Source organism: Diadema antillarum, unplaced genomic scaffold (assembly GCF_040938485.1).
Source record: "Diadema antillarum isolate AM-2024a unplaced genomic scaffold, OU_Dant_1.0 scf00000151, whole genome shotgun sequence".
Classification (NCBI taxonomy): domain Eukaryota; kingdom Metazoa; phylum Echinodermata; class Echinoidea; order Diadematoida; family Diadematidae; genus Diadema; species Diadema antillarum.
Genome location: NW_027271040.1, coordinates 1,461,678 through 1,488,602, shown reverse-complemented (window position 1 = coordinate 1,488,602; position 26,925 = coordinate 1,461,678). Strand labels below are relative to the sequence as shown.

The 26,925-nt window shown below is 37.6% G+C and overlaps 2 protein-coding genes across 2 annotated transcripts in view; both read left to right on the top strand.

Annotated features, from left to right (window-relative positions):
• LOC139721909 (uncharacterized) overlaps positions 1-16,932 on the top strand; it is a 30,297-nt gene extending 13,365 nt beyond the window's left edge. Inside the window, exon 2 of the mRNA XM_071633234.1 lies at positions 16,059-16,932. Coding sequence (XP_071489335.1) covers positions 16,059-16,592 — 534 coding nt within the window. The 3' untranslated portion in view covers positions 16,593-16,932. The remainder of the gene's footprint in view (positions 1-16,058) is intronic.
• A 350-nt stretch (positions 16,933-17,282) lies between these two features.
• On the top strand, positions 17,283-26,563 carry LOC139721908 (alpha-N-acetylgalactosaminide alpha-2,6-sialyltransferase 3-like). Its single transcript, XM_071633233.1, has 4 exons — positions 17,283-17,847; positions 19,682-19,877; positions 21,311-21,418; positions 26,272-26,563. The coding sequence occupies exons 1-4, from the start codon at positions 17,730-17,732 to the stop codon at positions 26,474-26,476; spliced, it is 627 nt and encodes a 208-aa protein (XP_071489334.1). The 5' UTR covers positions 17,283-17,729; the 3' UTR covers positions 26,477-26,563.
• Positions 26,564-26,925: the final 362 nt, after the last annotated feature.

Here is a 26,925-nt window from a genome sequence, read left to right as displayed (position 1 = left end):
TTTTTATTCAATTTTTGTTTTTTATGTGTACAATTTCTCAAATTTCCCTAAAAGAAGAAAAAAGTTGTGATAATGTCATAAATCTGCCATTATGCTGTAAATGTAAGCCATGTTCTTATGGTCATGCTATCATTGACGATAGATCGCATCGATGCTAGGCAGATTACAACTGTAGCTCCCAACTACGAGTTACTTTTGCACAATGCTTTAATATAATTGGATATGACTTTTGATAGGACTTTTGAAGACAGTAGTTCAATAGGTAACAAGCTACACAATGGATGATAATGTATATCGTGAAGACCAGTGCATTGCATAACTTTCACTTCATGCATACAAGCATTTGCATGAAGATCAATGTCAATTTACTTGAAATATTTAGATAAAGTATTTCACTAGTTCTCACAAAGGTAAAACCTAACTATGAGTTCATTGTTTTGATAGCTGCATTCGCATTGGCCAACTTAATACCGGGGGAAGGAGGTGGATACATGCCCTAATTATTTTAAGTATTTATTTACTAGCATCTGTAATTCCGCATTTCCTGCAGTTGTTTCTGTTATTTACTGCATAAACAATCAAAGTAACCCTTTTTTGTTGTTGAAAAACATAAAACAGCCCCCCCCCCCCAAAAAAAAAAAAAGTGGTGTGATGACAATGTTTCATGCCTGACATAGCAAAAGCGACTGAAAAAAATCAAGGGACATTTGCATTTTAAAGGGCATGCAAAAGTTGCTTAAATACAATGTAGGTTCATACAATATGAGCAAAGGAATTGTGACATGACTACCCATGTGTGCTTTTTCAATCAACCAAATTATGGAGAACTTATCATTTATTCAAAGCATGGGGTGTTTAATAGTGCAGACCTACACATGTGTTAGTAGGGGGGGGGGGAGGGAGTATAGTGACTGAACTGAGTGGTTTCAGGATCCCATCATATTGATCAACTTGTAACTATGCTGAGTGGAATAGGTAAATAAGTGTTTTATTCAATATTTAATGATATAGGTGATGACATCAAGTCCTCATGATTCAGTAGGTGTTTGATAATCCAAGGGCATTAGAGATCCACCCCATGTTCTAGATTACATGGAGAACTTAAAGGATATAACGTCGCTGGGATGACAAGACGTTGTATCTGAAATTTTTGTGAAAATGACTTTTTTGGATTCATGGTCAAGTAATTGGTTAAGGGATGTCCTGTCCAAATCCTAACTGTCATACCCGAAAAATGAAGCCAACACGACTTGTCAAAGGGAAGGCTATCCCATTCGCTATAGTGCTTTGACCGCCATGTTTTTTGGCTCTCCTGAACATTTGACATTTTGGAGATACGAGGTCTTGTCGCCCCAGCGACGATAAGTTCCTCAGCTGCAGTTTAACCCATTGAGGGCGAGTCCCGAGTATATTCGAGCAAGGGTCTAGGGGAAATGCATGTTGTAGCAAAAAAAATCAGTCTGTCCTCAATAGGTTTTAAAGGAAACCAAGCCCAAGTATAGATGTGACTTGAGTCAAAGCAGCAATATTAGCTAGGTGGCAAGTTGGCTCAGTTGGTAGTGCATCTGCCTCCATCAGATCCAAATGACCCAGGTTCGATTCCCAAGTCTAACTGAGCAGTGTTGTGTGTAATCATATAGTCCCCTCTACTGTAGTAAGAGACAAAATACTCTGTTCCTCGGATAGGGCATAAAATGGAGGTCCTGTGTGTGAGGTAGTCACAACTCAAGCATGTAAAAGATTCTGCTTCATTCATTACATTTAACAATTCTGCTTCATTCATTCATCGCAAAGAGCAGGCTGCATAACCCAGTGAAGTGGTCCCGCCTGTACATCCAACTGGAAGACCAGCTGGTGCAGCTGAATGTGAGCTATCCAGCCATCTTTTATGGAAAATGAACAAACAAACAAAAACAAACAATACAAACTTCTGTTGATTGATGTCAAGGTGACCATGCCCTATTTTGTCTCACAATTTAATCGCCATCTAAATGTTACTAAAATGTGCTGGGCTTCGATCTCATGAAATTTTTCTACCACATGCCCAATTACAATTGTATGTCACACAGGCTACAGGTAGCCCATATAGATTCAAAAGCTACTGTTGCAAAGAATTTCTGCTTTTGATAGGAACAAAGTCACAAGGCTTCATATTCTGTGTATATATGAAGACCTGTACAATGTACCATAGCTGCCTCTGTGAGCTTGTGCAGGCCCTGTAGAGATTCTTGAAACAGTTCTCAGAAGGTTTTTTTAGGGGAAAAAAAACAAACAAAAAGAGGAAAGACTAGTGCTACTTATTTTCACATTCCTAACATTACAACAATAGAGTTTGCATCAATCATTAGTCTTCATCATACAGGCTGCAAAGTTTTTGTCTTGTCATCATAAGAATAAATATCCTGTATTGATCACCCAAATGCTCAAAGACATCAAGTTATATTGAGAGATATTATTCATAGTGCTGGCTTTTAGTTAATAGTGCAGTCTCTCCATCTGTAATCCACCTCCTCCCTTAATTTGACGTACCACAGACATCAGTATTTTCTTAAAGTGATTTATTTTTTGTGCTTAGCGGCTCCAGGACATATTTGCAGGTTCTTGAATTTGTACTAGCGAGAAGAAGCGTGACATACGCGACAATTAATGTTCCGCAAATCTTCAGCATTTACAGTAGAAATCTGAATATAAAATACTCGGATCACCTAAAAAGATGTACACAATGACATTCTAAAATTGTTGCAAATAAAAATTTTTCAAAGTGTTCAAAGATAAGTGTTACCTCACAAAAAGTGTGAGTCTTTTCTTTCTTTTGAAATCTGTCTTTGCTGCATGGTATCACTTTTTCTGTAAAACCCTTCGTCATTTTTTTTTCTCTCTCTCTGCTGGTAGTTTCCTTTCATTTTCTTGTATACAAATGACTAAAGTTTCCTTGGTCAGCTTTTTATTGTCTTTTACTCTCACTGCCTTTTAAATGTCAACGTTATGCTTTGTTTCAAGCACTTAACTGGCGTTTAATACCCATCTCCTACAATGTATGTGCACAAACCTGCAGCACTGTTTGGAGTCCACAAACCAGTGCTTGCTGTTCCATCATGTTAGATACCGTATGGCTTTGGAATAGCTTTGCCCAAAATCCCCAGTGTGCACAACTCTTATGCTGCTGGATAAGCTATAGGGCATTCAATCAGGGTTCAGACTTAATATGGCAGTCTCATAATGCATCTGTCTGGTATCCCAGAAATCTTTAAGATCATGCTTTCTGTATATAACATGGCATACCATAAAATTGCGCATGTTTCTTTCTCTCTTTTTTGCTACATTATTGGGTTATTTCAAGTTACTACTTTTCCTTTCCTTTCCTCTCGCCCCCTCCCCCCCCCCCCCCAAAAAAAAATGAAATAAAAATGTCAGATCACCCAATCTACAAGTTTCTATTTGTGACAGTACAATACAAAACCAAACAAAAGAGAAATTGACTGATTTCCCATAGACCTGGTGATGTCGGGTCAAAAATGTTTGGGGTCAAAGGGCAAAGCTGGGAATCTGGCATTTGCTGAAAACAAAAAGAACATATTTGTGACCCGCTACAACAAAAGGATCCTAAAGTCACTGACGGGCGAGCCAAGCATGGCCCAGAAAAATGCTATTTTCAGGCCTTTCCTTTAATCATTTAGCTTCGCAATTTCGGCAGATGATAGAAGATACATTAGACTACAAAATTATGTAAAACAGAAATCTGAACGTTTTGACAGATTTTAGTAATCTGACTTCAAACTCGATTTTCTCGGCTCACCCGCCAGCGTCTTTAGGATCCTTTTGTTGTAGCGGGTCACATTTCTATGTAAATCTGAGATTTGAATTTGAAAGATTGAAGTTTTAAAAAAGTGTTCAAAGACATACCCATTTATGATTTTAAATATTTATTTCATTTCTTAATGATGAGGTGTGAGGAAAAGCATTAAACACCAGTCAGGTGTAGCGTTGATAGTTTTAGAGATAAATATGAATGGTTTAATGAGTAAACCAAGTTTGAGGATAATGTGGTATTGAGTCCTGTACAGTCTGTAGGTGCATGTAAATGCTGGGTTAGGATTTGGGTATTTGACTTGAGATGCAGCTATGTTTAATAGGTCATGATGGTGTTCATGGCATGTTATGTCTCATGTCTCTGATCTTGTTATTGTCATGGATCAAGTTTATGTTCATGTCCCCGCCAATGTCAAAGTGTATTTCTGTCTTTTGCCTCGTCCATGTCCTTGTCCCAGTCCCTTACCTCTGCTTTGTATTCATCTATCGTAATTTCATGTGTTACTGCATTGTATGCATAATGTCTAGGGCACATGCACTCCCCACAAGTTTTGTACTCTGGAGGTGAGAGCCCATTGAATTAGAAATGATTACTTTGTTGTATGTACTTATGTATTGTTTGCTGGAAATAAATGTCATTGAACTTTACTGAACTTTATAGTGTTTATATAGTTAGTGAAATACTTAAATTGTTACAATATTTACAAAATCCCCTGCCATGCATAAAATGGTGTATCCACTTTAATACAATGTTTCTTAATCACACAAGAGGATGCCTAGACATTGCGATCGAACATTGGGAGCAGGCACAGACATAGCTGATAGTCTACTGGAAGCATTCACTGGTTAGATTTTCTTATCTTCAAGCATGAGGTCTTTGTCTTTTCAGGCAAACAAAAGGGTATTACACATTGATTACCCATGCATTAATGTTGTGGGAACAATTATGCCAAATTAGGACACAATACATTTAGATGTTGTGGACTGTTCAGTTTTGTTTGCAGGTACACAAGAAGACTTTGAATGCAAAGATATAAATGCCATCCTATGAAGGTTTTCGCAGATTCTATCTGGTCATCAAATAGAGAAAAGTCAAACCTTTTTGATGATATCCTGCACTTGTTACATAACAAGAAACTATTTTTTTTAACGATATCATTGAAATCATCACATATTTTTAATATTTTCTTCGTTTTTGTTGATATCTCAAGTTGATAGAAATGGATGTATTGGCTTTTGTATTTAAACTCTTCACAGGTACAATAGTACCTAAGTGCAGTTCATGAAAATGTGTGTATCTAGATCTGCCATGCTAGTCGACAACACTCCAGATAATAGGCCAAAAAAGAGAAAAAGTTGTTTTGTGCATGTGGGAGACATGATTTTCTTTTAAACAGACCCATGTCATCCAACCCAACCCTGGATGTAAAGGTAAATCACAGCACTAAGAGAGCAGATCCTAAAGCTGCCTTTTATATGGGTGTGGCCAGTGAACAGCTGCATGTGGTAAACAGCTGCCCAAACTCTATCGATCATGTCTGGTAGAGAATCGATAAACATACGAGACTCTCGTGTACTCTATGAAAACATAATATCACATCTCCCGAGGCAGATGCTGTTTCGTAAATGTTTGACTACTTGTATCTTGTTGTGAAGTTAAGTATCATTTTATGATTCATTTCAATTCAATTCAATAAAGGTTTTATTCAGTCATGTATCGCAGCCAGCAGCTGAATTGCACATGTTTACAAAGATCAAAGATACAATCATGATTATCAATTCATATAGAGCAACATGAAAATTGAAACTCCTACAAACTACACTTAACTAAAACTGAAAATATTAACTTAAACTTAAACATTGAAAAACTTAAAATATGCAAAAAAAAAAAAATTATTTCTAAAATAATGATCACTATTAATAGTAAATGATCCCAATGTATATCATTTTATCGAAAAATTCTTGTAAAAGTGTGCTAGCCTTTTCATTTGAAAATACAAGCAATGCACTGTTTTGTTTTATAGTGAAAAGCCACACCTTTGTCATTGGACTAAAGTCCAGTAGCTGTCCCATATAACTTGACTGAACTGGAAAGTTCTTTAACTACGATGTGCAATTTTCTTCTTGTTGTTGTTGATATCTGTTCTTGTGGGGTTTTGAAATTAATTCAGTTTGGTGGCAACTTTTTCTTCTTTTTTTTTTTTGTAACCTGACTAGCATTAATCATGTAAATAGTTTATATTCAATATATAGTATGTTGTGAATTTTAATTTAGGAAGCCTAAGAACATGAATAACACAACTTTGAGGGTTTTCTGTGATGATGAATTCATTTATGACACCAGTTTATATTTTCAAACAAGGCAAATTATGTCTTTAATGCAAATACAGCTATTGCACATTTAGTCCAGTAGACGATATCATATGTCATGTACATGACCTGGGAAAATTGTTACATACAGATGACTCCACTTGTATAACAAAGTCCTTGGAACTGGCAGTTTTTCGTTGTAACTATCTGGTTATAACCAAACAGCAAAGTATATAAAGATATATAAATGATAACTATGGGAGATGAATTTCTTCTTCTTTGTAACAAGAATATCTTTATTTTGAATGGGAATGCACTGTACAAGGTTTTTTGTTTGGTGTTTTAGATGGGTATTGAAAATCAATACCACTTTAAATGCCACTTTAGATGGCTATCAGCTCATTATACTAAATATGTATATGATTTACTTATGCAACAAAATTACCCAAGGTTGCCAAAATGGCAACAAAGCTATCCATCTAGCTCATGACTCAACAAAAACAAAAACAAAAACAAAAAAGAGGAAAAATATTGTAATTTTTTGTACAGGGCACTGCACTGTCTATATTGTACAGCAGATGCTAATTGCAAATGTACCTCATGTGATAATCATGAGAAAATTATTGTACATAATACTTGAGAAAAAAACAACAACTTTGTGTCATGAATGTACTCCTTGTCATAGAAAACGCTTGAAAAAATGTTTTAATTTGGTATTCAGGCTTTCTGCATTTAGCTTGATTAGCAACACATATTACGGCAATAAGCTAATTATGCTAATTAGACTTCTGAAAATAATTGCCCGAGGTTGGCAAGGTTATAACCAAGCTTTATAGTTTTCTTTTTGAATTTTGCTTTAATTTGGAGTAGTGAATATCTGCAGTAGGTATCCACAAAGTTTGTGTGTTTCATAATAACAAACCTTTGGAATAATGAACCGTATTTCATTTTTTAATCAGTGAACAGTTTGAGGAATGAACATCACTGCATCAGATATTGTTTCATGAAAACATGAAACTTCAAGATTTCATAAGATTCTATATGTCACGTCAAACTGAAATGCAAACAGTGCATAACTCTGTTTTGCATAGACCGTACTGCAGTCAACTCTTTATGTGGGGTGGGGTTTCTGTCAGTGACAGAATTGTACGTATCTCGATGTTGTTCAGGTTGTGTTACTTGAGATTGTCTATATTTTGACATCTTTTGCTGATAGCATCACTAATATTGCAATCTTCTTAAATGTGAAGTGTTATAACTTGGATACAAATAGACACAAAATTACCTCAGAATGATTTTGTGTCTTTATAGAACCATTCAGGTACTTTTTATGACTTCACATATTTATGTATTTGTACTTTATACAATGCAAGGTGCTTTCATATTGTGTGGCAAGGCATTCAATGCAGTAGGTGTGTTGAGGTATAATTTTTCTTCAATGTGTCTACCCTGTACAAATGAAATTTGTAAGATTGCAACTGCTGATCCACGTTTTAGCAAACATGTTGGAAATAAAGAAACCAACAAAGAGCAAAAAAAAAAAAAGTCACTCATGAATGCAAAAATATTAATTTTTACAGTATTGCATTTATTAGTATTGCCTGTTTGGTTTGATATGGCTTGAGCAGAAGTATGCAAAATTTATAAAGCAAACTTTTGTGGGACTATCTTTCAGCCACTTCCAATAAAGAACAAGGGCATGAACATAATTCCTGTGCCTCACTGCCATTACCACTGCTGCTGCTGATGGACTTGAACCACGTACCTTCAGTGTGAGAGTCTGTGGTCTTATACCACTGGGCCACAAAAGCTTCTAAGATTGCCTTTCCTGTTTTGATTTGCGTACTTGTTTTGTCATGTAATGTGTAGAGAACGTGAATGTAACTCATCAGGAGGGGACAAAAATGTTACATGTAGTGGCAAGGGAGCTCCATGTGGTAGGGGAGAAAAAAAAGAAAACCAAGAAATGAGCAACTATGTGGTGTATCCTCCCTTCCTTTCACCCTAAAATTTTCCCTATCATTAGCTGACAACCAAAAGGGTGCTAATGTGTTCTATAATTTGAATGTTTTATAGAAATGCAACACTCAATTTTCATGAAATAAAACATGTAGTTAGTCAAAAATGGGTAGGTTCATTAGCATTTTTCCAAATATAGCTCTAGTAAAAAAGTGCCCTTGTTGTTAAAAATTGTTGACATTTTACTGAAAATGAAAATGATTTAAAATTGAGACCATGATATAGAGGCTAATGTGCTCTACAACTTATGAATACTTCAATACCCCCCCCCCAAAAAAAAAAAAAATACAGCAACCTACAACATGGTTTAATGACATGCAGTGAGATTAGAAGAATGCTAGTCAATGTAACTGTGAATCTTATTCTCAGCTGAACGAGAGTGTGTACCCTGTACGTTGCTCTCTTCGTGGTGTTACGGTTGAGCTTCGTTGGGGAGATGATCGCTTCATTGGCCACAGATACAGTTTGTATCAGGGCCACGCCATGCATTCAATGCAAATTAGGTAATAGTTCAAAGCCTTGTATGTGAACATGGCCTGCGTGGATGATTTGCTGTTTATAGGCATGCAAACACTATCGTACATATGGAAAAGAGATATACATGGTAGTGGCTTCTGTAATTGTACTCTTGCATCCTGGATATATCTGCCAAGTCATCGAAGTGGTAGTGCAATTCAGTTCAGATATGTTTATTCCAGTCAGATCAATCACAAAATTCAAGGATACATTTACTAGTACAACAAACTTGATAGCTATACAGTGATCTTATAAGGAGACATGTCAGTTAAACTGACGCTGTCAATTAACTGACAGTTTGTTGGCATGGAGCCATATACTCTTACTTTCTGCAAATCACATATATGAAGCTCATTCAAATCTTTATGGTTATGAATGATATTAGTATCATCTGCATAATGAAGAAAAGAAAGCATAGGGGATGAATTTTCAGTGGTGTTAATACATATAATGAAGAGTATAAGGTCCTAGCAAGGAGCCCTGAGGAACACCATAGGAATTTGTTTTGGACTTGAAACAGATGATTTCAAATTTGGTAGTGCATTGAAAACAATTTGAGAGATAACTATTGAACAAATTGTAAGCAATTCAATGAATACCATATATTATCTCAATTTTGATGACATAATACTGTGAATAATCATTTTCAAAAGCCTTTGATAAGTTTTTTAAAAAATAACTGCAAAGTCAACCTCTTTAAGACAGAAATCTTAACTTAAACATAAAGATTTGAATGAAAATTATAGTAGGCTTGGTATGACTTCATGCTGAGTTTCATAAAGCTACATACAAGTCAAAATGTGTACTTGAATACTGCCCTCACGGCCTTTGTGCAAATCTTCAATGAACAATGAAGCATTCAAAAGTGCAAACAGTTTCAATCCTTAACAAGAAAAGTGCTCGGAGAGCACAGACCTCCGCCAAGCCAGCAACTCATTTCCACCCTTACACTCCTACAATTTCCAAAAATAGAAGCCTTTTGTTTACGTCATTGCCCGAACAGAGCGTGTGCTTTAGTGCGCATATGTAAACCTCCAGTACGCGCAGTTTGAACCTCAAGCTCATTGACCTTATATATGCCAAAAGATGAAAAATCCTTCAAAAATCCATAAAAATGCCTAGATCACTACCAAAAGTGAATGAGGTGTTCCTTGTGTCAATATCGACCCTTTATGCAAATTTCATTTTAATCCGAACACAACTTATTGAGTTATTTGGCAAACAGACAAACCAACTCGGATGATCACTTAACCTCCTCCTTCCTTGGCGGAGGTAATAAATCATTATTAGACTGTGTTTCCACTCACCCTTGAGAGGTGCTCCATTTAGTGCTTCCACTGGAGGATTAGCTTTAATACGAACAACAAGAACTATCTCCTTTGAGTTGCCCTTCCTCCCTGGCACATATAGCTGGCAGTGAAAAGTAGCCTGGTCTCTCCTTGCTTTTAGGACGGGTGGCAGGTCTCTGTGAACTGTGAAGTTCTTGTTCACATTCTGCTGATCACTGATACTACAGTCCTGGATCCATTCTTTAAAAATTGACAAAGCGGCAAAAGCGACAAAAGCTTTCTTTGCTTCGGTACGATGAATGCAATGCAGTTGTAGGGATATATCTTTAAAAGGCCTGTATACTGTCATTTTGCTGCAGTCAGCCATATTCATATTACTTTTTTTTATGCCTCCGCCACGAAGTGGTGCCGGAGGCGAATATGTTTTCGGGTTGTCCGTCCGTCCGTCCGTCCGTCCGTCCTTCCGTCCGTCCTTCCGTCCATCCGTAATGAATTTTGTGGACAGGGTAACTACCAAAACCTTTTGAGGTATCCTAATGAAACTTGGCATGTATGTGTATTAGGGGGTGAAGTTGTGCCTATCAACTTTTGGGTGCACATGCTCAAGGTCAAAGGTCAAAAGGTCAAGGTCAAATGCGTAAAATTTTATAATTTCCCCCATATCTATGCAATGCCTGAAGATATTTTCTTGAAACTTAGTGTATACATGTACTACCCAATTAAGATTCTCTGGTGAAAGTTTGGGGTCATGAGGTCAAAAGGTCAAAGGTCAAAAGGTCAAGTAAAATGTTAAAATTTCACTTTTTTCTCTGTATCTTGGAAATTGTTCGAGGTATCTTCATGGAACATAGTGTATATGCATCTACTGACTGGCAGTGGTTATCTAGGGAATTTAGGGTTCATGGGGTCAAAGGTCAGGGGTCAAAGGTCAAGGGCAATACTTCAAAATCTTATTATTTTCCTTATATTTATGCAATGCCAGCAGGATATTTTTTTTTAAAACTTGATGTATGCATGTCTAACCCAATAGAGATTCTCTGGGATTTTTTTTTTTTGCCAAGAAGGTCAAAGGTCAAAAGGTCAAAGATCAAGTGAAAGTGCTGAACTTACTTTTTTCTCCATATCTCGGAAGTGGCTCAAGTTATCTTGAAACTTAGTACATGCTGAATTTATGTATGTTCTGCCTGACAGTGCTTCTCTTATAAATCAAAGGCCAGATGAAAATGATTACAAATTACTGTTCAATACAGAAATTGCGCTTTTTCTCCATACCTTGAAAATTACTCAGTGCATAAACTTATGAAATGGTCAAAGTCAAGTTAAAGTTCTTAAATCCCCAAGTACATGCTCTCCTATTCATCCAATTAAACATAGGTCAAGGAAGGTAAACATTCAATACATTTGTGACAAACATGTCATTTTAATATTTTGCCAATTTTGTGAAAATGTAATCACACATTGTCCACATGTACTATAGACCTATTAGGAGAATTATGCATTATGGCGGAGGCATACCAGTCGCCATAGCGACATTTCTAGTTTTACTCTCTGTCACTTCACCATGACGATTGTGCTTGAATTAGCCGACCTCCAACCCTTTCATCTCCCACTACCATAGACATTCTCTATTGTATTTGTTTACTAATCACCTCGAAGACTTGATTTCTCTCCCGTCGTCCACTTTAACCTGATCTCTTCCATTCTTCCTCTGTTCTGCAAGTTACATGTATCATGATGGTTCTCGCACTTGTACCTGTTATGGTGATAAGGCATTTTTTGTCATTGCTCCATCTCTTTGGAACAAACTCCCTCGTTACCTTCAAAATGCTGGAAGTGAAGATAAATTTGAATCGTTGCTTAAAACTTATTGAATTTTAATACTCAATTGTATTTTTTTAAATATGTATTTTATCAGTGATTTCATGTAATACTTTGAAGTTTAACCATATCTCACCAATACTTAGTGAGCTTCATCGCCTGCCTGTGCAGTATAAGATCTTACTGCTTTATACTTATAAGGCTCTCCATAACTTAGGCTACATGTCTGCGCTTATCAGTGTACGTCAGTGACGACCGGCCAGGATTACGTTGTACTGGACTGACTCTCCATGTTCCCAATACATGCCTAAAAATGTATGGGGATATGCTGTAGCCTTCTCATCTGTTGCGCTGCATGTGTGGAACTTTCTGTCAGTCCCGGTTCAGAATGTGACAGCCTCAATACCTTACCTTCAAATCTGAACTGAAGACTGATCTTTTCCAGCAACTTTGTGAATGATGTGCAACACATTGTGGGATCCAGGCGCCTTTGAATGTTCCTACAGATAAATGGCACTACCGTATGTACAATGTAAATGCTGCATTTCTTCATCATCATCATTATTTTAATTTGAAATTTTTCCATACTGTAAAATGAGGAGTGTTCACATGCATTTCAATTTCGCGAATTTCGCAAGCGCCAAGATTCGCGAAATTAAAATGCACGCGAAATTTCTTGTCTACACTATATGCATTGAACAAAGGCAATTTGTGAAAATTTCATGCCACGAAAAAGGCCGTCGGCTCCAATTTGCGAAAATTTCGTGCCGCGAATATATCATGTTTTAAAATATTAACGCACTTAGAAATGCCAGTATAAAGTACTAGGTAAATGTTGTTTATTACTGATGATATGCATCACATTCCTGTACTGTTACAATCCAACCCTCTCCGCCAGACTGACTTACCTCATATTTGCCCGTATCCTAGATATTCATGTGACCCTTTGATCACATACCAAGATGGATATTCAGTTTATGGAAATTTTGTTGAATACACCTTTGGGGTTAAAAGCAGAACCCCCAGGCCCAGGGAATGTGTTTCTGGCAATCACAGAGTGCAGAGCATTGGTCTTTACACGTCTCATTTCCTTGTAGCAGAGTAAGACCTATGCCAGGCCACCCACCACAAGTCAATAGGTAGAGTAAGCCTGCAGTAGTGCTCAGAATGTAGACAAATTTCAGAAGGCTTGCTGAACGTTGATTAATGATGATGAAAATAATAATAATGATAATGATAATAATAATGGTACCGATAATGATGATGATCATGATGATAATAATAATAATGATTATAATAATAATAATAGTAATAATAATAATAATAATAATAATAATATTATTATTATTATTATTATTATTATTATTATTATTATTATTATTATTATCATTATTATTATTATTATTATCATCATTATTATTATTATGATAATGATACAGGGTACTATAATGCACTAATTCCACATGACTTATGTGTTTTAAGGCGCAGCATATAGTCGAATACACCCAGGAAAATGGTGGTATGTTGGCCAATATGAAAAAAGATTATTTACAAATGTAGGCCTACTTGTTCATAGAAGGAAGTAACCAGTATAGAGCCTCACACCACAAAGTTGAGTGCTTACAACAATGTAGACATTTTTATCTCACTGTTTGGACTGAAAGTGAATGTTCTTGGCGCTTGGTTACAGGTCTCATGTTTGCAGGTTTAGTTTATTGCAGCCTTAAAGAATCGGTCTGATATACAGCAGGAGCTTGACAATATACTTCCATAATTTGAAATGACTTCATATGGCCTTTATGTTCATGTCTGCAGGCCATTCGATGCTGATAGGACACACCTTAACTGACTGAAGCATGTACCTCAGACTAATTAATCTTCTTGTACAGAATGACATGTGAGGCAGATTGAAGCTACGTTGTATGACCTTTAACTGGATGTACAGTATAATATTTGTATCACATCCGAAGGGTACATGTAGCTGTATTTATAGGTTGTCAGCTAGAGAAAAGACAAAAAATAAGAAGTTGAAGAGTGCCCAGTAATACATATTAAGCATCAATTAATCCATTAAAAAAGATTAAGAATTAAAAAGATTTACATATTTCAATGCTCTGGTGTTGACCATCATCAAAATTTTGAAGTCACAAAAACTAATGAAATTCACAGAAATTGCATTGATGGTAATCTCCTACCCAGAGCAAAATAGTATATAACAAACTGTAGTCAAGCATACACAAATTATATGAGGAGGCCCATAAAGGCACATGCACGTATATGAAATGTTGACTAATGTACTGGTACATTGAAGACATGCATCTATGCAAATTAGCAAAGTGACTCATTGTGATGTCATTAAGAGAAATACCATCAATCAATTAAGAACCAGACAGGAGTAATCAGACTTTGCGGAAAAAACAAAATGCTGCTTTTTTGAGAGCACACACACACACACACACACACACACCTATACCTTCTGCAATTTTTCGGATGTTGATTGCTACCTCTTAGGGCATAAAGATATACAGCATACTCCATTATTAATGAGGATATTGGTATTGCATATTAATGTAAATGCACTGACATCATTTAAAATATAATTTCTCTATAGTGGCAATTAAAACAGATACCCCGTATTGTATACTGATGCCATTTTAGTTTATGCATGCATATCTCATCCAATAATAGTGACTGCCACAGCATACAGTTGTGTATGTGTGTGGATGTGTTTGCATGTCTGCGAGTTTGTTTTGGAATTAGTAGGCTCAGACAAAATGCGTCAGAATCCATATGGTCCAGGTGTGGTAGGATTTCACAAGATAGAGGTAAGCTAGATCTGTGGCTATTCCAAAGCATGGAGGCATGTGCTTGGTTTGCTTTCATAAGCCAGGAGAAATACACATGTGAGTCAGATTATTGAGATAAAGCTCAGTGCGCTGTCAGCCCTCTTCAGCTATATAAAGATTTAAAGGTCGAGATGAAAGTGATTGCATGATCGGGCCTCCAACATATGCCATGCAATTCCTATTGTCCTAGTCATTGATGTCATGATTTGCTTATTAATTCCTGTTACAAACTATGGTACATAGAGAAAGGGCTTTAGTCTCATATAAGATGCAAATTAACACAGAGTCTGAAATGGAACCTACAATGTATGTGTAGTCTATAGTCTCTAAGCAGGCCAATGATACACGTTTCTTGTTCTAGCTATATTTATCAAATTGTGGACTATACACCTTTTCATTTAAAGGTGAAAGTACATTGAATTGTTTTACCCTCACTTTTAAAACAAGAAAAAATAATTCTTTGCTTCTTTTTTTTTCTCCATCCCTTCCTACCCTGTGCCAATGCTTAAGACATTTCCAGCAGTCTATTTCTTGGGGTTTGTTTTTTGTTTTCATCCAAGTGATACTGCAACAAAAAAAAAATGTATTTTTCTACATCACGGTAGGACAAAAGCGATTTAAAAGCAATATTTTCTTCAGCTTTGAATATGGTTATGAACTTTTGATTCAAGACTGTGTACCTGACCCTTGAGGCTGCTTTTGGTGTCCTTGCTATTATTGAGTGACATTGTATAATTCCAAGTTCTTTCGAGTGAGTTAGTAAGTACCAGACATTCACTGCTTAATAGTTCTACGTATATCACACTTCCATTCACCAATACAGTAAAAGTAATCATATAAAAGGAACTTGTCCATTATTCATTCATTTTTATTCTTTTTATGGGGGGTGGATTGGTCCTTTCCTGAGGATACTCAGACTATTTTTTTTTTCAAAAGAAGCTTAAAAGATGGTTTGCTTTATGAATATTTATGATGTTGCACAGGTTAAATCCAGCTTTTTTTCATCACCATGAATCATAGATATTTCAAAATGAGGCCCCATCCATTTCAGGCCTAATCGCTCACAATGGTGGTCTCCTGCATTCAATTATTTCTGATATTTACTGAGAAAATGCTCACTATGTATCTTATTTGCTTGTTTTGTATGTTTCCTGCACAATACTATTGTTTATTTGTAGCTGTTTGTGTGATGTTATGTTATAATTTTACTTCATTGCACTTGCTATTCTTTGTCTTTGTGTCTTTAAAATTTGTATTCAAAATCTGTTTGATTGAATGCAGAAATAAATCAAATCAAATCAAATCAAATCAAATCAAATCAAATCAAATCAAAATCAAAATGGTCATACCCTAGGAATGGCAAAAAAAATAAAATAAACAGAATTGGTGTCATACTATCTTGTCCTGTCATTAGAATCTAACGAAACCATTTTTTCCGTGTGCTCTTTAGATACCGAGCTGGAAACTCGTCCCTCTTGTGGTCATTGTGTTCTGCTTCTGCGTCTCCACCAGCTTGTATTACACCGAGTCGTGGACAGTCACATCGAGACAGGTGATAGTCAGCGGCCACCGGAGGAGGCCACAAGAAGCCCCCGCTGCTACTCCCGCACCACTTGGGAACTCATCTTGTATTCACAGCAATGCCACTGTAGCAGGCGGCGGAGCGGCTTCGGAGATCGGGCAGTGTGCACAATCTGACGAAAGGACTAAAACAGAGAGCACTGTTCGTTCAAAGGAAGCAGTGGACACGTTTGTCTTCAGCAGAGGCGCGATGTCAAAGAACGACACTGCCGCCCAGACAGTAAAAGAGAAGAATGCGTCGGTAATGCTGTCACAGAACAATGGAGATGTTGTTGTTGAAGACATACCAGCAGCATCGCCAGAAACTGAAAAAGCCGCCAGTCGTGCTTTAGCCTCATCAGCGATGAAGGATCTCAGTGGCTACATCTCAGTATTAGACCGCAAAGTTGTAAGATTTTCTTAAATTCTACAATGAAACCCTTCTTATCAGCTCTTCGTGCCTCACGTTCACACTCCTGATTCAGTCAGTGGCTTGTCAACTTTGGATATTTGGCTCAACTGCATAACCATGCACAACCTGATTTGCTTTGGATACTGCCCACTTGAAAGAAAATAGCTATAGCTTTGTCATAAAATTCACATCACAGCTAAGCCTGTAGTTTTCTCTTGAAGTTTCCTGCACTGCATTTGTAGCGTAAATGCTTCTATAAAAAGTTGCATGGCTATGGAAAATAGAATGTTTCCCAAAAGAACCATTGTGATGCAGTCTCAGAATAGTGTGGCACATTGGGGGTTTTGATACATCATGGCAGCAATTCTATCACCAATAGAAAAAATAAATAAATTTCGTTAGATGGACTTTGCATGCCCAAGAATGTAAGCTAAGGTTTTATACCACTCCATTGATGAAAAGAAAAGAGCCAGCCCATTAGACTTCAAAGAACTTAATTTCTCTCATTCCATAGCATTTGCAGCTTTTTCTCATCAGAAGATTTAAAAGATTATTGATCTGTTTAGGACAGACTGGTTTTGCTACAACACGCATTTCCCATAGATAATTGTCGGAGTATACTTGGGACTCGTCCTCAATGGGTAAATAATGGTTTTCATGTGGTTCAATTTCCAAGAATAAAATCTACAACATCTACTTGAATTATTTTGTATCTTTCATAAACTTCGGGTATATGGTTTGTAATTTCTTCATTCTGCATTGTAGACCTTACCACAACTGTTTTTTTTGTTTGTAAATCTATCAAGTGCGCTTTGTAGTATACTGTACGGTTGGCTTGTAAATAAACTGTCAAATGATGACGTTCTTTAAACTTTGAAAGTATTTAACACAAGAAGAAGGACAGGAGAAAAAATGTTAAGACTTTCCAATTTCCCATCATCTTTAAGAGAATTCACTGGTACATGATGAACTGTGTTCATACTCTATTTCCTTCTCATCTGTCTGTACCAATTGCTTTTGTTTCTTTAACCCTCTTTCCTGTAGCAGTTGGATCTGCACTGCACGTCTTGTGCGTATGTTTCAAGTTCCGGTCAACTCTTCGGAGCAAACGCTGGCTCAACCATCGACTCGTACCCGTGTGTTATTCGCATGAACAACGCACCGACAGAAGGGTTCGAGGAGGATGTTGGTAGCAAAACTACGGTACGCGTGGTGGCTCACTCGGCCCTGCCCGGGGTAATCAAGGGCAAAGCAAAAGTTTTGGCTGGTATGTACCAAGATGTTAGAGTGATTCAATGGGTCTTTTTACTCAGTGGTCACTATTGATATACATTGTGTTGTACTCTGTGTTGGACCTGTGTTCTTTGCTTCTGACTTTTCTGCATTTTGTCTGTTTTTTAAACATCACATGCACAAGCATAACAATGAAAGAATGGCACTGCAAAAAGTGCTAAATATAAGACACTTGTTGTCTGCACTCAAACATTTTATATTCTAGGAGATGAATTCTTTTAAAGTAGGTTAACAAAAGTTGAATGGCCTATAAACCAAGTTCTAACTGCTCTCAAGCTGTTTGAGGACATTAAATGTGCTTTTAATGTAACATGGACAAAGTATGCTTGCAAGTTCAGTCAGAAAGCGTAGAAGAAAATTTGTGACATTTCTCATCGTGTGTGCAATTTAATGACGTAATGTAAAACCAGAAAATTTTGCATTCATTTGATATTACAAAATTTTGTGAGAACCAAGATTGGGGAAATTAAAATGCACACAAAAGTTCTTGTCTACTCTATCTTGAATGCTAGTGGCAATTCGGGAAAATTTCATGCCGCGAAAAGGCCATTTGGTCCAATTCGCAAAAATTTCATGCCCCAATTATTTCCTGTTTACAGTATATAACTCTGACTTCATCTTTAGTCATTGAATCAGTACGTAAAACAAGCATCCCAAGTGGCGGAAATGAAAATCGATAGCTAATGATTACTTTTTTTTTTTCTTTTTTCTTTTTTAATTAACTGGGAAGAAAGCATATCTTGACAATGCAGTTTGCTTCAGGTTATCCAAATTTGAGAGCGACAGGTATCTTTTTTGTTTTTTAACTTGTGAAGAATGGGAAATAGATTTTGTTGTCATAGGATTTGATGCAGCTGTTGATATGCTTCTTTTTTTTCTGTCGCATTCTGTATCCCTGTGTCTCGCTTTGTCATGATAAGATTTTGCATCTTCTGTAGATATGAATGTAGTGCATAATAAGTGCTGTTCTATATAAAGTTGTGACTTCCTGTAGTAGAGCGAGATTTGAAATAGAATTTAGTGAGTCTATTCACCAGATGGTAGCAATTGTTACATCTCAAAAAATTCTTGTAAAAAGGATTAGACACTGCCAATTAGAAAGGAGATCAGAACTAAAACTGAAAAAGTTCCATTTTTAAGCTTATTGCAGTGATTGGCTGTTACTGTTATTACCTCCGCCAAGGGAGGAGGTTATATTTTCATTACCGTTGGTTTGTGTGTATATTTGTTTGTTAGTTTGATAGTTAGTTAGTTTGTCCGTGTGCAAAATAACTCAAAAGTAGTCAACGGATTTGGACGAAACTTGCAGGAAAGGTTTAGTATGATACAAGTAACAGACTATTAAAGTTTGGTAGTGATCCGAGAATTTTTGTGGAATTTATGAAGGATTTTGATATTATGGCAGGTAGGGTCAATGAGTTCAGGCTGCGCGTATTTGAGGTTTGCATGCGCGCACGAAAGTGCGTGCTCTAGTTTCAGCTAGGGCGAGGTACGCCGTGCAGCAGAGGGGCTCATGACGTAACAAAGGTTTCTATATTGGGAAATCGGGCGACTTTCAGCACACAATGCTATAAGTACGTATGGGTGGAAATCACTGATATCTCTACGGAAGAACAAGATCAGTGGTGGAAGTAAGCTGCATGCTTGGTGGAGGTCTGTGCTCTCAGAGTGCTTGTCTAGTTTGAATAAAGTGATGAAAGTCAAAGGTCAAAGATCATCAAACTTTAGCCCCCCAAAATGCCAATTTTCAGCCAGTGCCTCTTGGTGTTCAAAGTCTAACACTGTTTGCATTTTCTCACATTGATCAGGTAAAGGTCAGCCAAAGTACATGGTGGTTTGGGGTCCCTATATTAAGATGAGAACTGATGGAAAAGGAGGGACGTACAACGCTGCAGCCTCGCTGGCGAGACAGAAGGAGCCTGATGGTATGAAAGTGTTCATGCTCACCGGAGGACAAATAGATATTGCTGACAACATCTTTGAGAAGGAGACAAACCGGAACAGGTATGCATCTTCTTTTTCTTCTTCTTCGCTTTCTTATGGGGGTAATCTGTCTCTTTCAATCAAGAAGAATTTTGCAGATTTTATCCGAGTTTTGGTGTGTGTTTTACAACTCTGTCAGGATTTTACCTTGCACTTTGCAGGAGAAGTGAAGTGGGTTCTTTTACTATGTTCATATGGTATAGTCCTCCTTCACACCAGACCAACAGCTCTATGTCCCTACGGAAAGACTTGGCAATTGGTAAGGGTTATATGTTGTGCCAAAGAGCACTACTGTTGGACTGAGATTTAAACCTCCCGCATGTGCATGGAAGCCTGCAATTGTATACGCACTGCTCAGGCACAACAGATAACTCAGTGGGATAGATGGGTTATAAATTGGCGGCCACTGTCTTCAAACTGTGTCTACCCCTGCCATATTCTTTTGTTCCTCATCCATAAATTTCCATACAAGGCTATAGTTTCATTATCAGTGGGTAGCTCAGATTACAAAAGTAGTTCCACCATAGATGAAAGGTAGTCTAATAGTGCAGTGGCATTCTCATATCTGTGACAGTTATCATTGAAATTGATGGCATCTCACAGCATGCTGTCTCTTTGAGACTTAGTTCCTATCATATATCAGTATTTAAAACGAGAACGTTCACAGCATGAAACTTTTGTGAATTGGAGCCGATGACCTTTTTCACAACATGAAACTTCCGAGAATCCCTACTGGCATTCAAAGTTTATATAGAAAAACACACTTGGGTGCATTTTACTGTAGCGAATCTTGACTCCTTGCGAAATTTGGGAAAGTTCCATGCACGCAAAAATTTCTGGTCTTATAGTAACTAATTAATTTCGAGAAGAGCAGAGAGATTTAGCACATATACCCAAACCACTAATTCCATTTTATTTTACATGTATGTGTAAAATACCAAAGTGATGATGTAGCAGTCTTCTAATTGTTGTATTTTGGGTTGAAAACAAGTGCGTACATAAACATTCCGGCTAGGTGAGGTTGTGTAGAACCAGTTTCCATGGCAATGAATAATTACTATGACATCACACTTTGGTACTCTGTAGCTGACAACAAGAAATCTTCTTTAATAGGTCTGATGGTAGTCTCTGCTTCAGCCTCCTAGAGGATTTATATTGGGTGTGCTAATCTATATACTGTAAAACAAAGAATGTTCATGTGCAATTTAACTTCGCAAATTTCACGAGCACCAAGATTTATGAAATTAAAAGCCACGCGAAAGTTCTTGTCTACTCTATATGCATTGAACGCCAGTAGCAGTTCACGAAAATTTCATGCCATGAAAAAGGTCGTCGGCTCCAATTTGCGAAAACTTCATGCCGCGAATATATCAGGTTTTACAGTAGTGTCTCCTATCGTTATAGCGCCATGCTCCTATTAAAAGTTTACACCATAATGTATCCTTTCCAAACAGGATGGCCTCTGGATCCTGGCTTAGCACCGGTTGGTTCACGATGCTCCTAGCCAGGGCTATGTGTGACGACATCCACGTCTTCGGCATGGTTAACGATTCCTATTGCCAGTATGTACACTGTATTTGACCTTTGACATTTCTTTGTATATCTCAGGGAATGTGTTCCTGTTTTGTGTAATTGTTTATGTGGTTTATAGTTTAGTGAGTTATTTTCATGCCTCCATGATGTAAATGCATGTAGCTTAACCCATTCCATACATGAACCTGGTGGCCTGTATATCAAGTCTATGGGTATTTTAGAATTTAGTATAGAATGTGTTTAATAACAACCATTGATCCAAACACATGTTGCAGGGCTCGAAATTAGCGGGTGCCCGGGTGCCAATGGCAACCTAAAATGCCAGCGGGCAACCCAAAAGTCCCATTTTGGTTTCCCGGCGGGCAACCAAAACAGGACTGTCTAGCGATGTCAAGATTTCAATAACTGTCGAACACTTACTCAATGCCACACCAGCAGTCATATTGAAGAAAGTCCATTTATATTCCAAAACACAACGTGTGTCTCGCCGAAAAATGCGCGATGTTCAAGACAGTATTTTGGCAGTAAAAAACAGAAGAAACTTCCTGCCGTTTTCCGCTTGCGGTAAGCTGCCAGCAGGTGAGTCGAGTGGTGACTTACTGCATCGTGCGTGCTCCACATGACTTACTGTGTAGAATAGAGCAGTGCATGATTCACAGAACAAAGAAAATTCCCACGATACCAAGGTGCCAGACTGGGGAATGGGGAGGGGTGGAGAGAGAGAGACCAATCAACAGAAGAAACCGCGTGTACTGGCGCATTCTTGGAGGTCATGAACTGTCTGGGGTGTTGGAGATGAACAGGGAAAGAATGTTTAATTAAAAGATAGCTCAAGTCGAAGCCCCAGGGCGAAAATTGAGAATTACAAATGTAATGATTCTTTATTTCTTTTATTTGGAAGCTCCTTAAAATCACTTTCCCGCGATATTTGAGGAGCCAAAAAAGGTGTTAGATTGTCAAATTTAAATACTGCAATATACCTATTGATTTGATAATCTGTAAAACACGAATGTGACTACCAGTGACAATAAAAAAGGCTTTGTTTTGTGGAGAAATTTTTTCTTTTTTTGTCTTTATTCTTACACTTCCAAGTTCATATGAAATTTCTGATGATCTTTCTGCAGCATCAACAGCCTAAAATTAATCACTGAAAGACTGTGTAAATGCATTTGAAATGTCAAATTTAGAGGATGCAAATCCCTGTGGATGATCATCGGATATGGATGATGATCATCCATTGATTTGTCCCCTCTAAATTTGACATTTCAAATGAATATAGTAGGCAATGTTTCAGTAAATTCTGAAGATTTGTGAATCATGAAATTTTTGGCAACCATCCATTTGAACTTAGGCATGAAAAGCTCCTAAGACTCGGCAAAAACAACTCAACAAATCAGATATAAAGTTCCTTCTAAGTAGCACGCAGATTTGCTGGGCGTGATGTTTTGATATTGTCACAATCGTGTTGTCCGAGTATCGCTATCGGGAAGTTCTCACAAACTCCAGGATCACCCCTCCCTTGCCAACTCCAACATGTTGTTCCCCAACGCAAGGTTGAATGCATGGCATCTCGATGTCACCGTCTTATAGGTACCCGAGGCTGCTTTTTATTGTCTTGGAATCTTGATTCATTTCTTGCCATGACATGAGTGTAGTAATCTTTTTGCAAGGCTATGTAAAAATTTGGGATACTCAACTTGTCATTGAGATGTTTTTCTTTCAGTCCAACAGGAACACAAAATGGTATCATGACATTTGCAATTGTTCAAAAGGTCTGCTGTTGATAACTCACAGACTATGTAATCACCCTTGTTTCCCAGGCCCTCCACCCATCGAGCAATGAACACGCGCGCGCAAATTCCTGCCATGTGGTTTTGCCAGCCAGCTGTCGGAATGTGCTTTGAAGTTACATGGCAGCCTGGCCTGGCTGGCATGAATGGGTGTCGAGTTTCAATCAACATCTACTGTTGTTTTATTCTTGTAGAGCTGTATTCACACAGGTCCCACCTCCCTGTTTCACCAGATAGAAACACGGAAATCGGAGGGAGGTGTAGGGGAGAGATTTTTGTTGTGTGTTGCAATGTGTTTGTGTATTTTTTCCTCGTTTCTTCTATTTATTATTTTTTTTCCTATGGGATCGAGGCCAGGGTGGGGAAAGATTGGATTGAAATGAGTACTAGTTCTTGTCTGGATTATTGACTGAAGAAAGATAGATAGATTTTCCTTTAGTGCTGAAGTTTTCATCTGTTTAGACCTTCTGAAGGAATGAAAAGACTGGACTAGAAAGTAGGAAATCACTTGACAAGCTAGTCAAGTACAGGTATAGTTGTTGATACTGCAGGCCAGGCTTTGATAGTGATATAGTAGACCCTAGTGATACACAAATGTGTAATGTCGCACGGCATGATTAAAGGGACTGTACAGTACTGGTTGAGGTAGGGATTCATGTTTTGAACATTTCTAAGTGAGATAATGAAAAGCCTCTAATGAAATATGAAGAGCATGTAATCTTAACAAGGATTCAACGTTGGTTTGACGAAAATTGGTTTTCAAATGGCTTGAGATATCAAAAAAAAAAAGTGTTATAAGTAAAAGGCGACATGCCACAACTTTATTAGCATCTCTTTGTTTCATCTTGTTTTTGGATATCTCAGCCATTTCAAAACCGATTTTCATCAATTAAACTTTTGATACCCCTTAGAACTGCATGCTCTTTGACATCTCATAGAGCGGTTTCTGAATATCTCGCAAAATGTTAAAAGCTAAATCTTCACCTCAACCAGAACTGTACACACTCTTTAACTGAATTATTGACTGAACAAAGATCGAGTGTTTATCAACACTGCTTATTAAACTGATTATCATGTATTCTGTTTGCAACTTCTAAAGGAATAAAAACACTTGACTAGTAAGTCACTAGTTGAGAATCAGAGACTTAGAATTGCTATTTCACTTTGTATTTTTCATAATTTGTAGACAGCAGTGTAAATAGCAGTGTAAACAGTCGTGTAAACAGCAGTGTAAACAGCAGTGTAAACAGCCCTCTTTATTATCGTCATAATTATAACCTTGCAGATAATATTACGCATTACGCAATACTCTTCGAACATTATCACTGTGGCAACCTAAAACTGCCATTTGGCAACCTAAAAAACTCTACAGGTTGCCCGGCTGGCAACCAAGGAAAAAAGTTAAGTGAGAGCCCTGTGTTACAATTGAGAGGAGTTTTTAACAAATATTTGGTTTCCTGTGCTATGGAAGATTTTAACAGTATATTGTCACCCTGTGTACAAGTGTGTTTGCAAGATTGCAACTGCTGATCTATATTTTATCAGAATCCTTTCCACTATATATCTTTTTCTAATGAAACATTGTTCTGTCACGTATGTGTGACATAACTTACCGCAATTGAGTAGCAAGTCGTATGGGCTAAAGCCCTGAAGAGTGGAAGTAGATTTAACTCTACTATAACCATTGGTGCTTAAATGAACTTTGACCCTTGACCAGCTTGCATGCTGTGGCACTGGCAGTTTGACGTCATGGGTGTGAGGGGGTTAGGTGATGGCCAACCTATGAGGGCAGTAGATTCATGAAGAATGGAAATATGAGAAAGTTTTGACATTTGCTTAAATCAGAATATAAAATTATTAAACTTTTCAATATCTGTCCCCATAGCACCTGTCTTTGTCATGTGATCAAGATTTTGTTTTTCTCAAAAGGGTTTACTTTTAGTAAGCAATCTGACTGAATATATAGATTTTGTTTTGATACGTCCTGTAGTATTTGTTTTCCTCTTTCCATGAAAATGCATGAGAACATAACAGACTTTGTATACATATACAAGTTGAGCATAGTTTTGAACTAAATATTTTTAACTGCAAGATGATAATAAGTTACTTTTTAATGTTGCAGAAAACTTGCATCAGTTGGGGAGATCGTACGTAAAATAAGAGATTTAGGCTTCTACCAACCTTTAGTGACTTTCTGGCTAGCTTTCGTCCACTCCTGTGGACTTCTTCAGGCCAAGTAATTGTACCATTTCTCTGACACTGCCTGCTTGTTTCTTTGGACTGAAGACTGGCGATAAGCTGTATCCAGAATCCCTATTGAGTGTGGGTTTGATTCTGTTTATCCAGATGGACTCTTTCATTTTTCTCGGCCAAAAATTCTTTTCAAACCAAGAAAAGTGAAAGAGTCCAATGATCAAGAAACAAGCAGGTAGTGTCAGAGAAAAGGTGCAATCACTTGGCCTGAAGAAGTCCACAGGAGTGGACGAAAGCTAGCCAGCAAGTCAATAAAGGTTGGTAGAAGCCTAAATCTCCTATTGCACTTTTTAATGTATAAGACAGGTGAGGAATATCATTCTTTAACTCATAGATTTCTGGGAGAATTCTGTTTAAAATTTGACATTTTGTTATGGTCAGAGTAAATGCTCATTAAATCTGCGTGTGAGGAAGAAAGAAATTTGCCAAACATTGATAATTGATTGAAAAATAGGAATTTTAACATTCTCAAATGTGTTGCCAATGTATATCAAAGCAGTTGTAGATTAGCATCCAAGAGGCTTTTGGAAATACTGCACCCAAAAACTGATGATTTTTGTGAACAGCAAATGAAGGGATTTTTTTTTCTTCAACTTAGCAAACACTTGAAATGAAATGTGATAATTATATCAAAAAGAGATACAGCACCAAAGCACAAAAAACACACAAAAAAAGGTGGATTTGATGGGTTACTAAATGCTATATATTTTGTGAGGTTTTTTTATTTTCATGAAATTCGCTAATTTAAACCATTCCTTATGGGAAGTATACCAGGTTTAAGTGGCGTTACTACCCAAAGTCAATTGTTCATTTTGCCCTCTGTGATTCAATTATTACAGGTCCCATCCCAACTCCAAAGTGCCGTACCATTACTTTCAGGGAAAGGGAGGCCTCCAGGAGTGTAGCTACTACCAGGCCAACGAGAAAGGCAAGAGATTCTCGCATCGATTCGTGACGGAGAAAACCGTGTTTGCCCGCTGGGCGGCGCAGGGGATGCCAAGCATCACTTTCCACGTCCCGGAATGGACTCCAGCTCCACAGTGAGAGCCCCGTTGGCCTTTCGTAGGCACTTCAGACAATCTGGCCATTTGTGTGTCTGTGTGTGCGCGTGTGATATGTGTGTGACCAGGAGCTTAAATTCAAAGTTCAATTACAACTCGTGTGGCAGCTAGCTATGCCGGCATGGAATTTCCCTGTGCAATAAGGCTGCGATATGGATTTATAGAGCGTACCACCAAAGTGATGATGTTATACATTTTTTGTTACAGCTAGGGTTGGAACCCTGTGCACGTGCATGAACACGCAGGCCAGGTGAGGTTGTTTACAATCAGTTTCCATGGCGATTGAATAGCTATGACATCACAATTTTGTTATGCTCTGTCAGCTGGGCCTCACAGACTTCCTCTGGCCATTATAGGCTTTCACAGTGGCTTATGGCACCTATCAAAGCTTACGATCAAGGTCTGTAGAGACATACACTGTACATCTCTGGA

Bases quoted from the DNA above. Each gene is read 5' to 3' on its own strand.
- LOC139721908 (XM_071633233.1), top strand. From the start codon at position 17,730: ATGAACAACGCACCGACAGAAGGGTTCGAGGAGGATGTTGGTAGCAAA. The intron at 17,848-19,681 runs GTATGTACCAAG...CACATTGATCAG, and splicing joins CAAAGCAAAAGTTTTGGCTG to GTAAAGGTCAGCCAAAGTAC. The intron at 21,419-26,271 runs GTATGTACACTG...CAATTATTACAG, and splicing joins GTTAACGATTCCTATTGCCA to GTCCCATCCCAACTCCAAAG.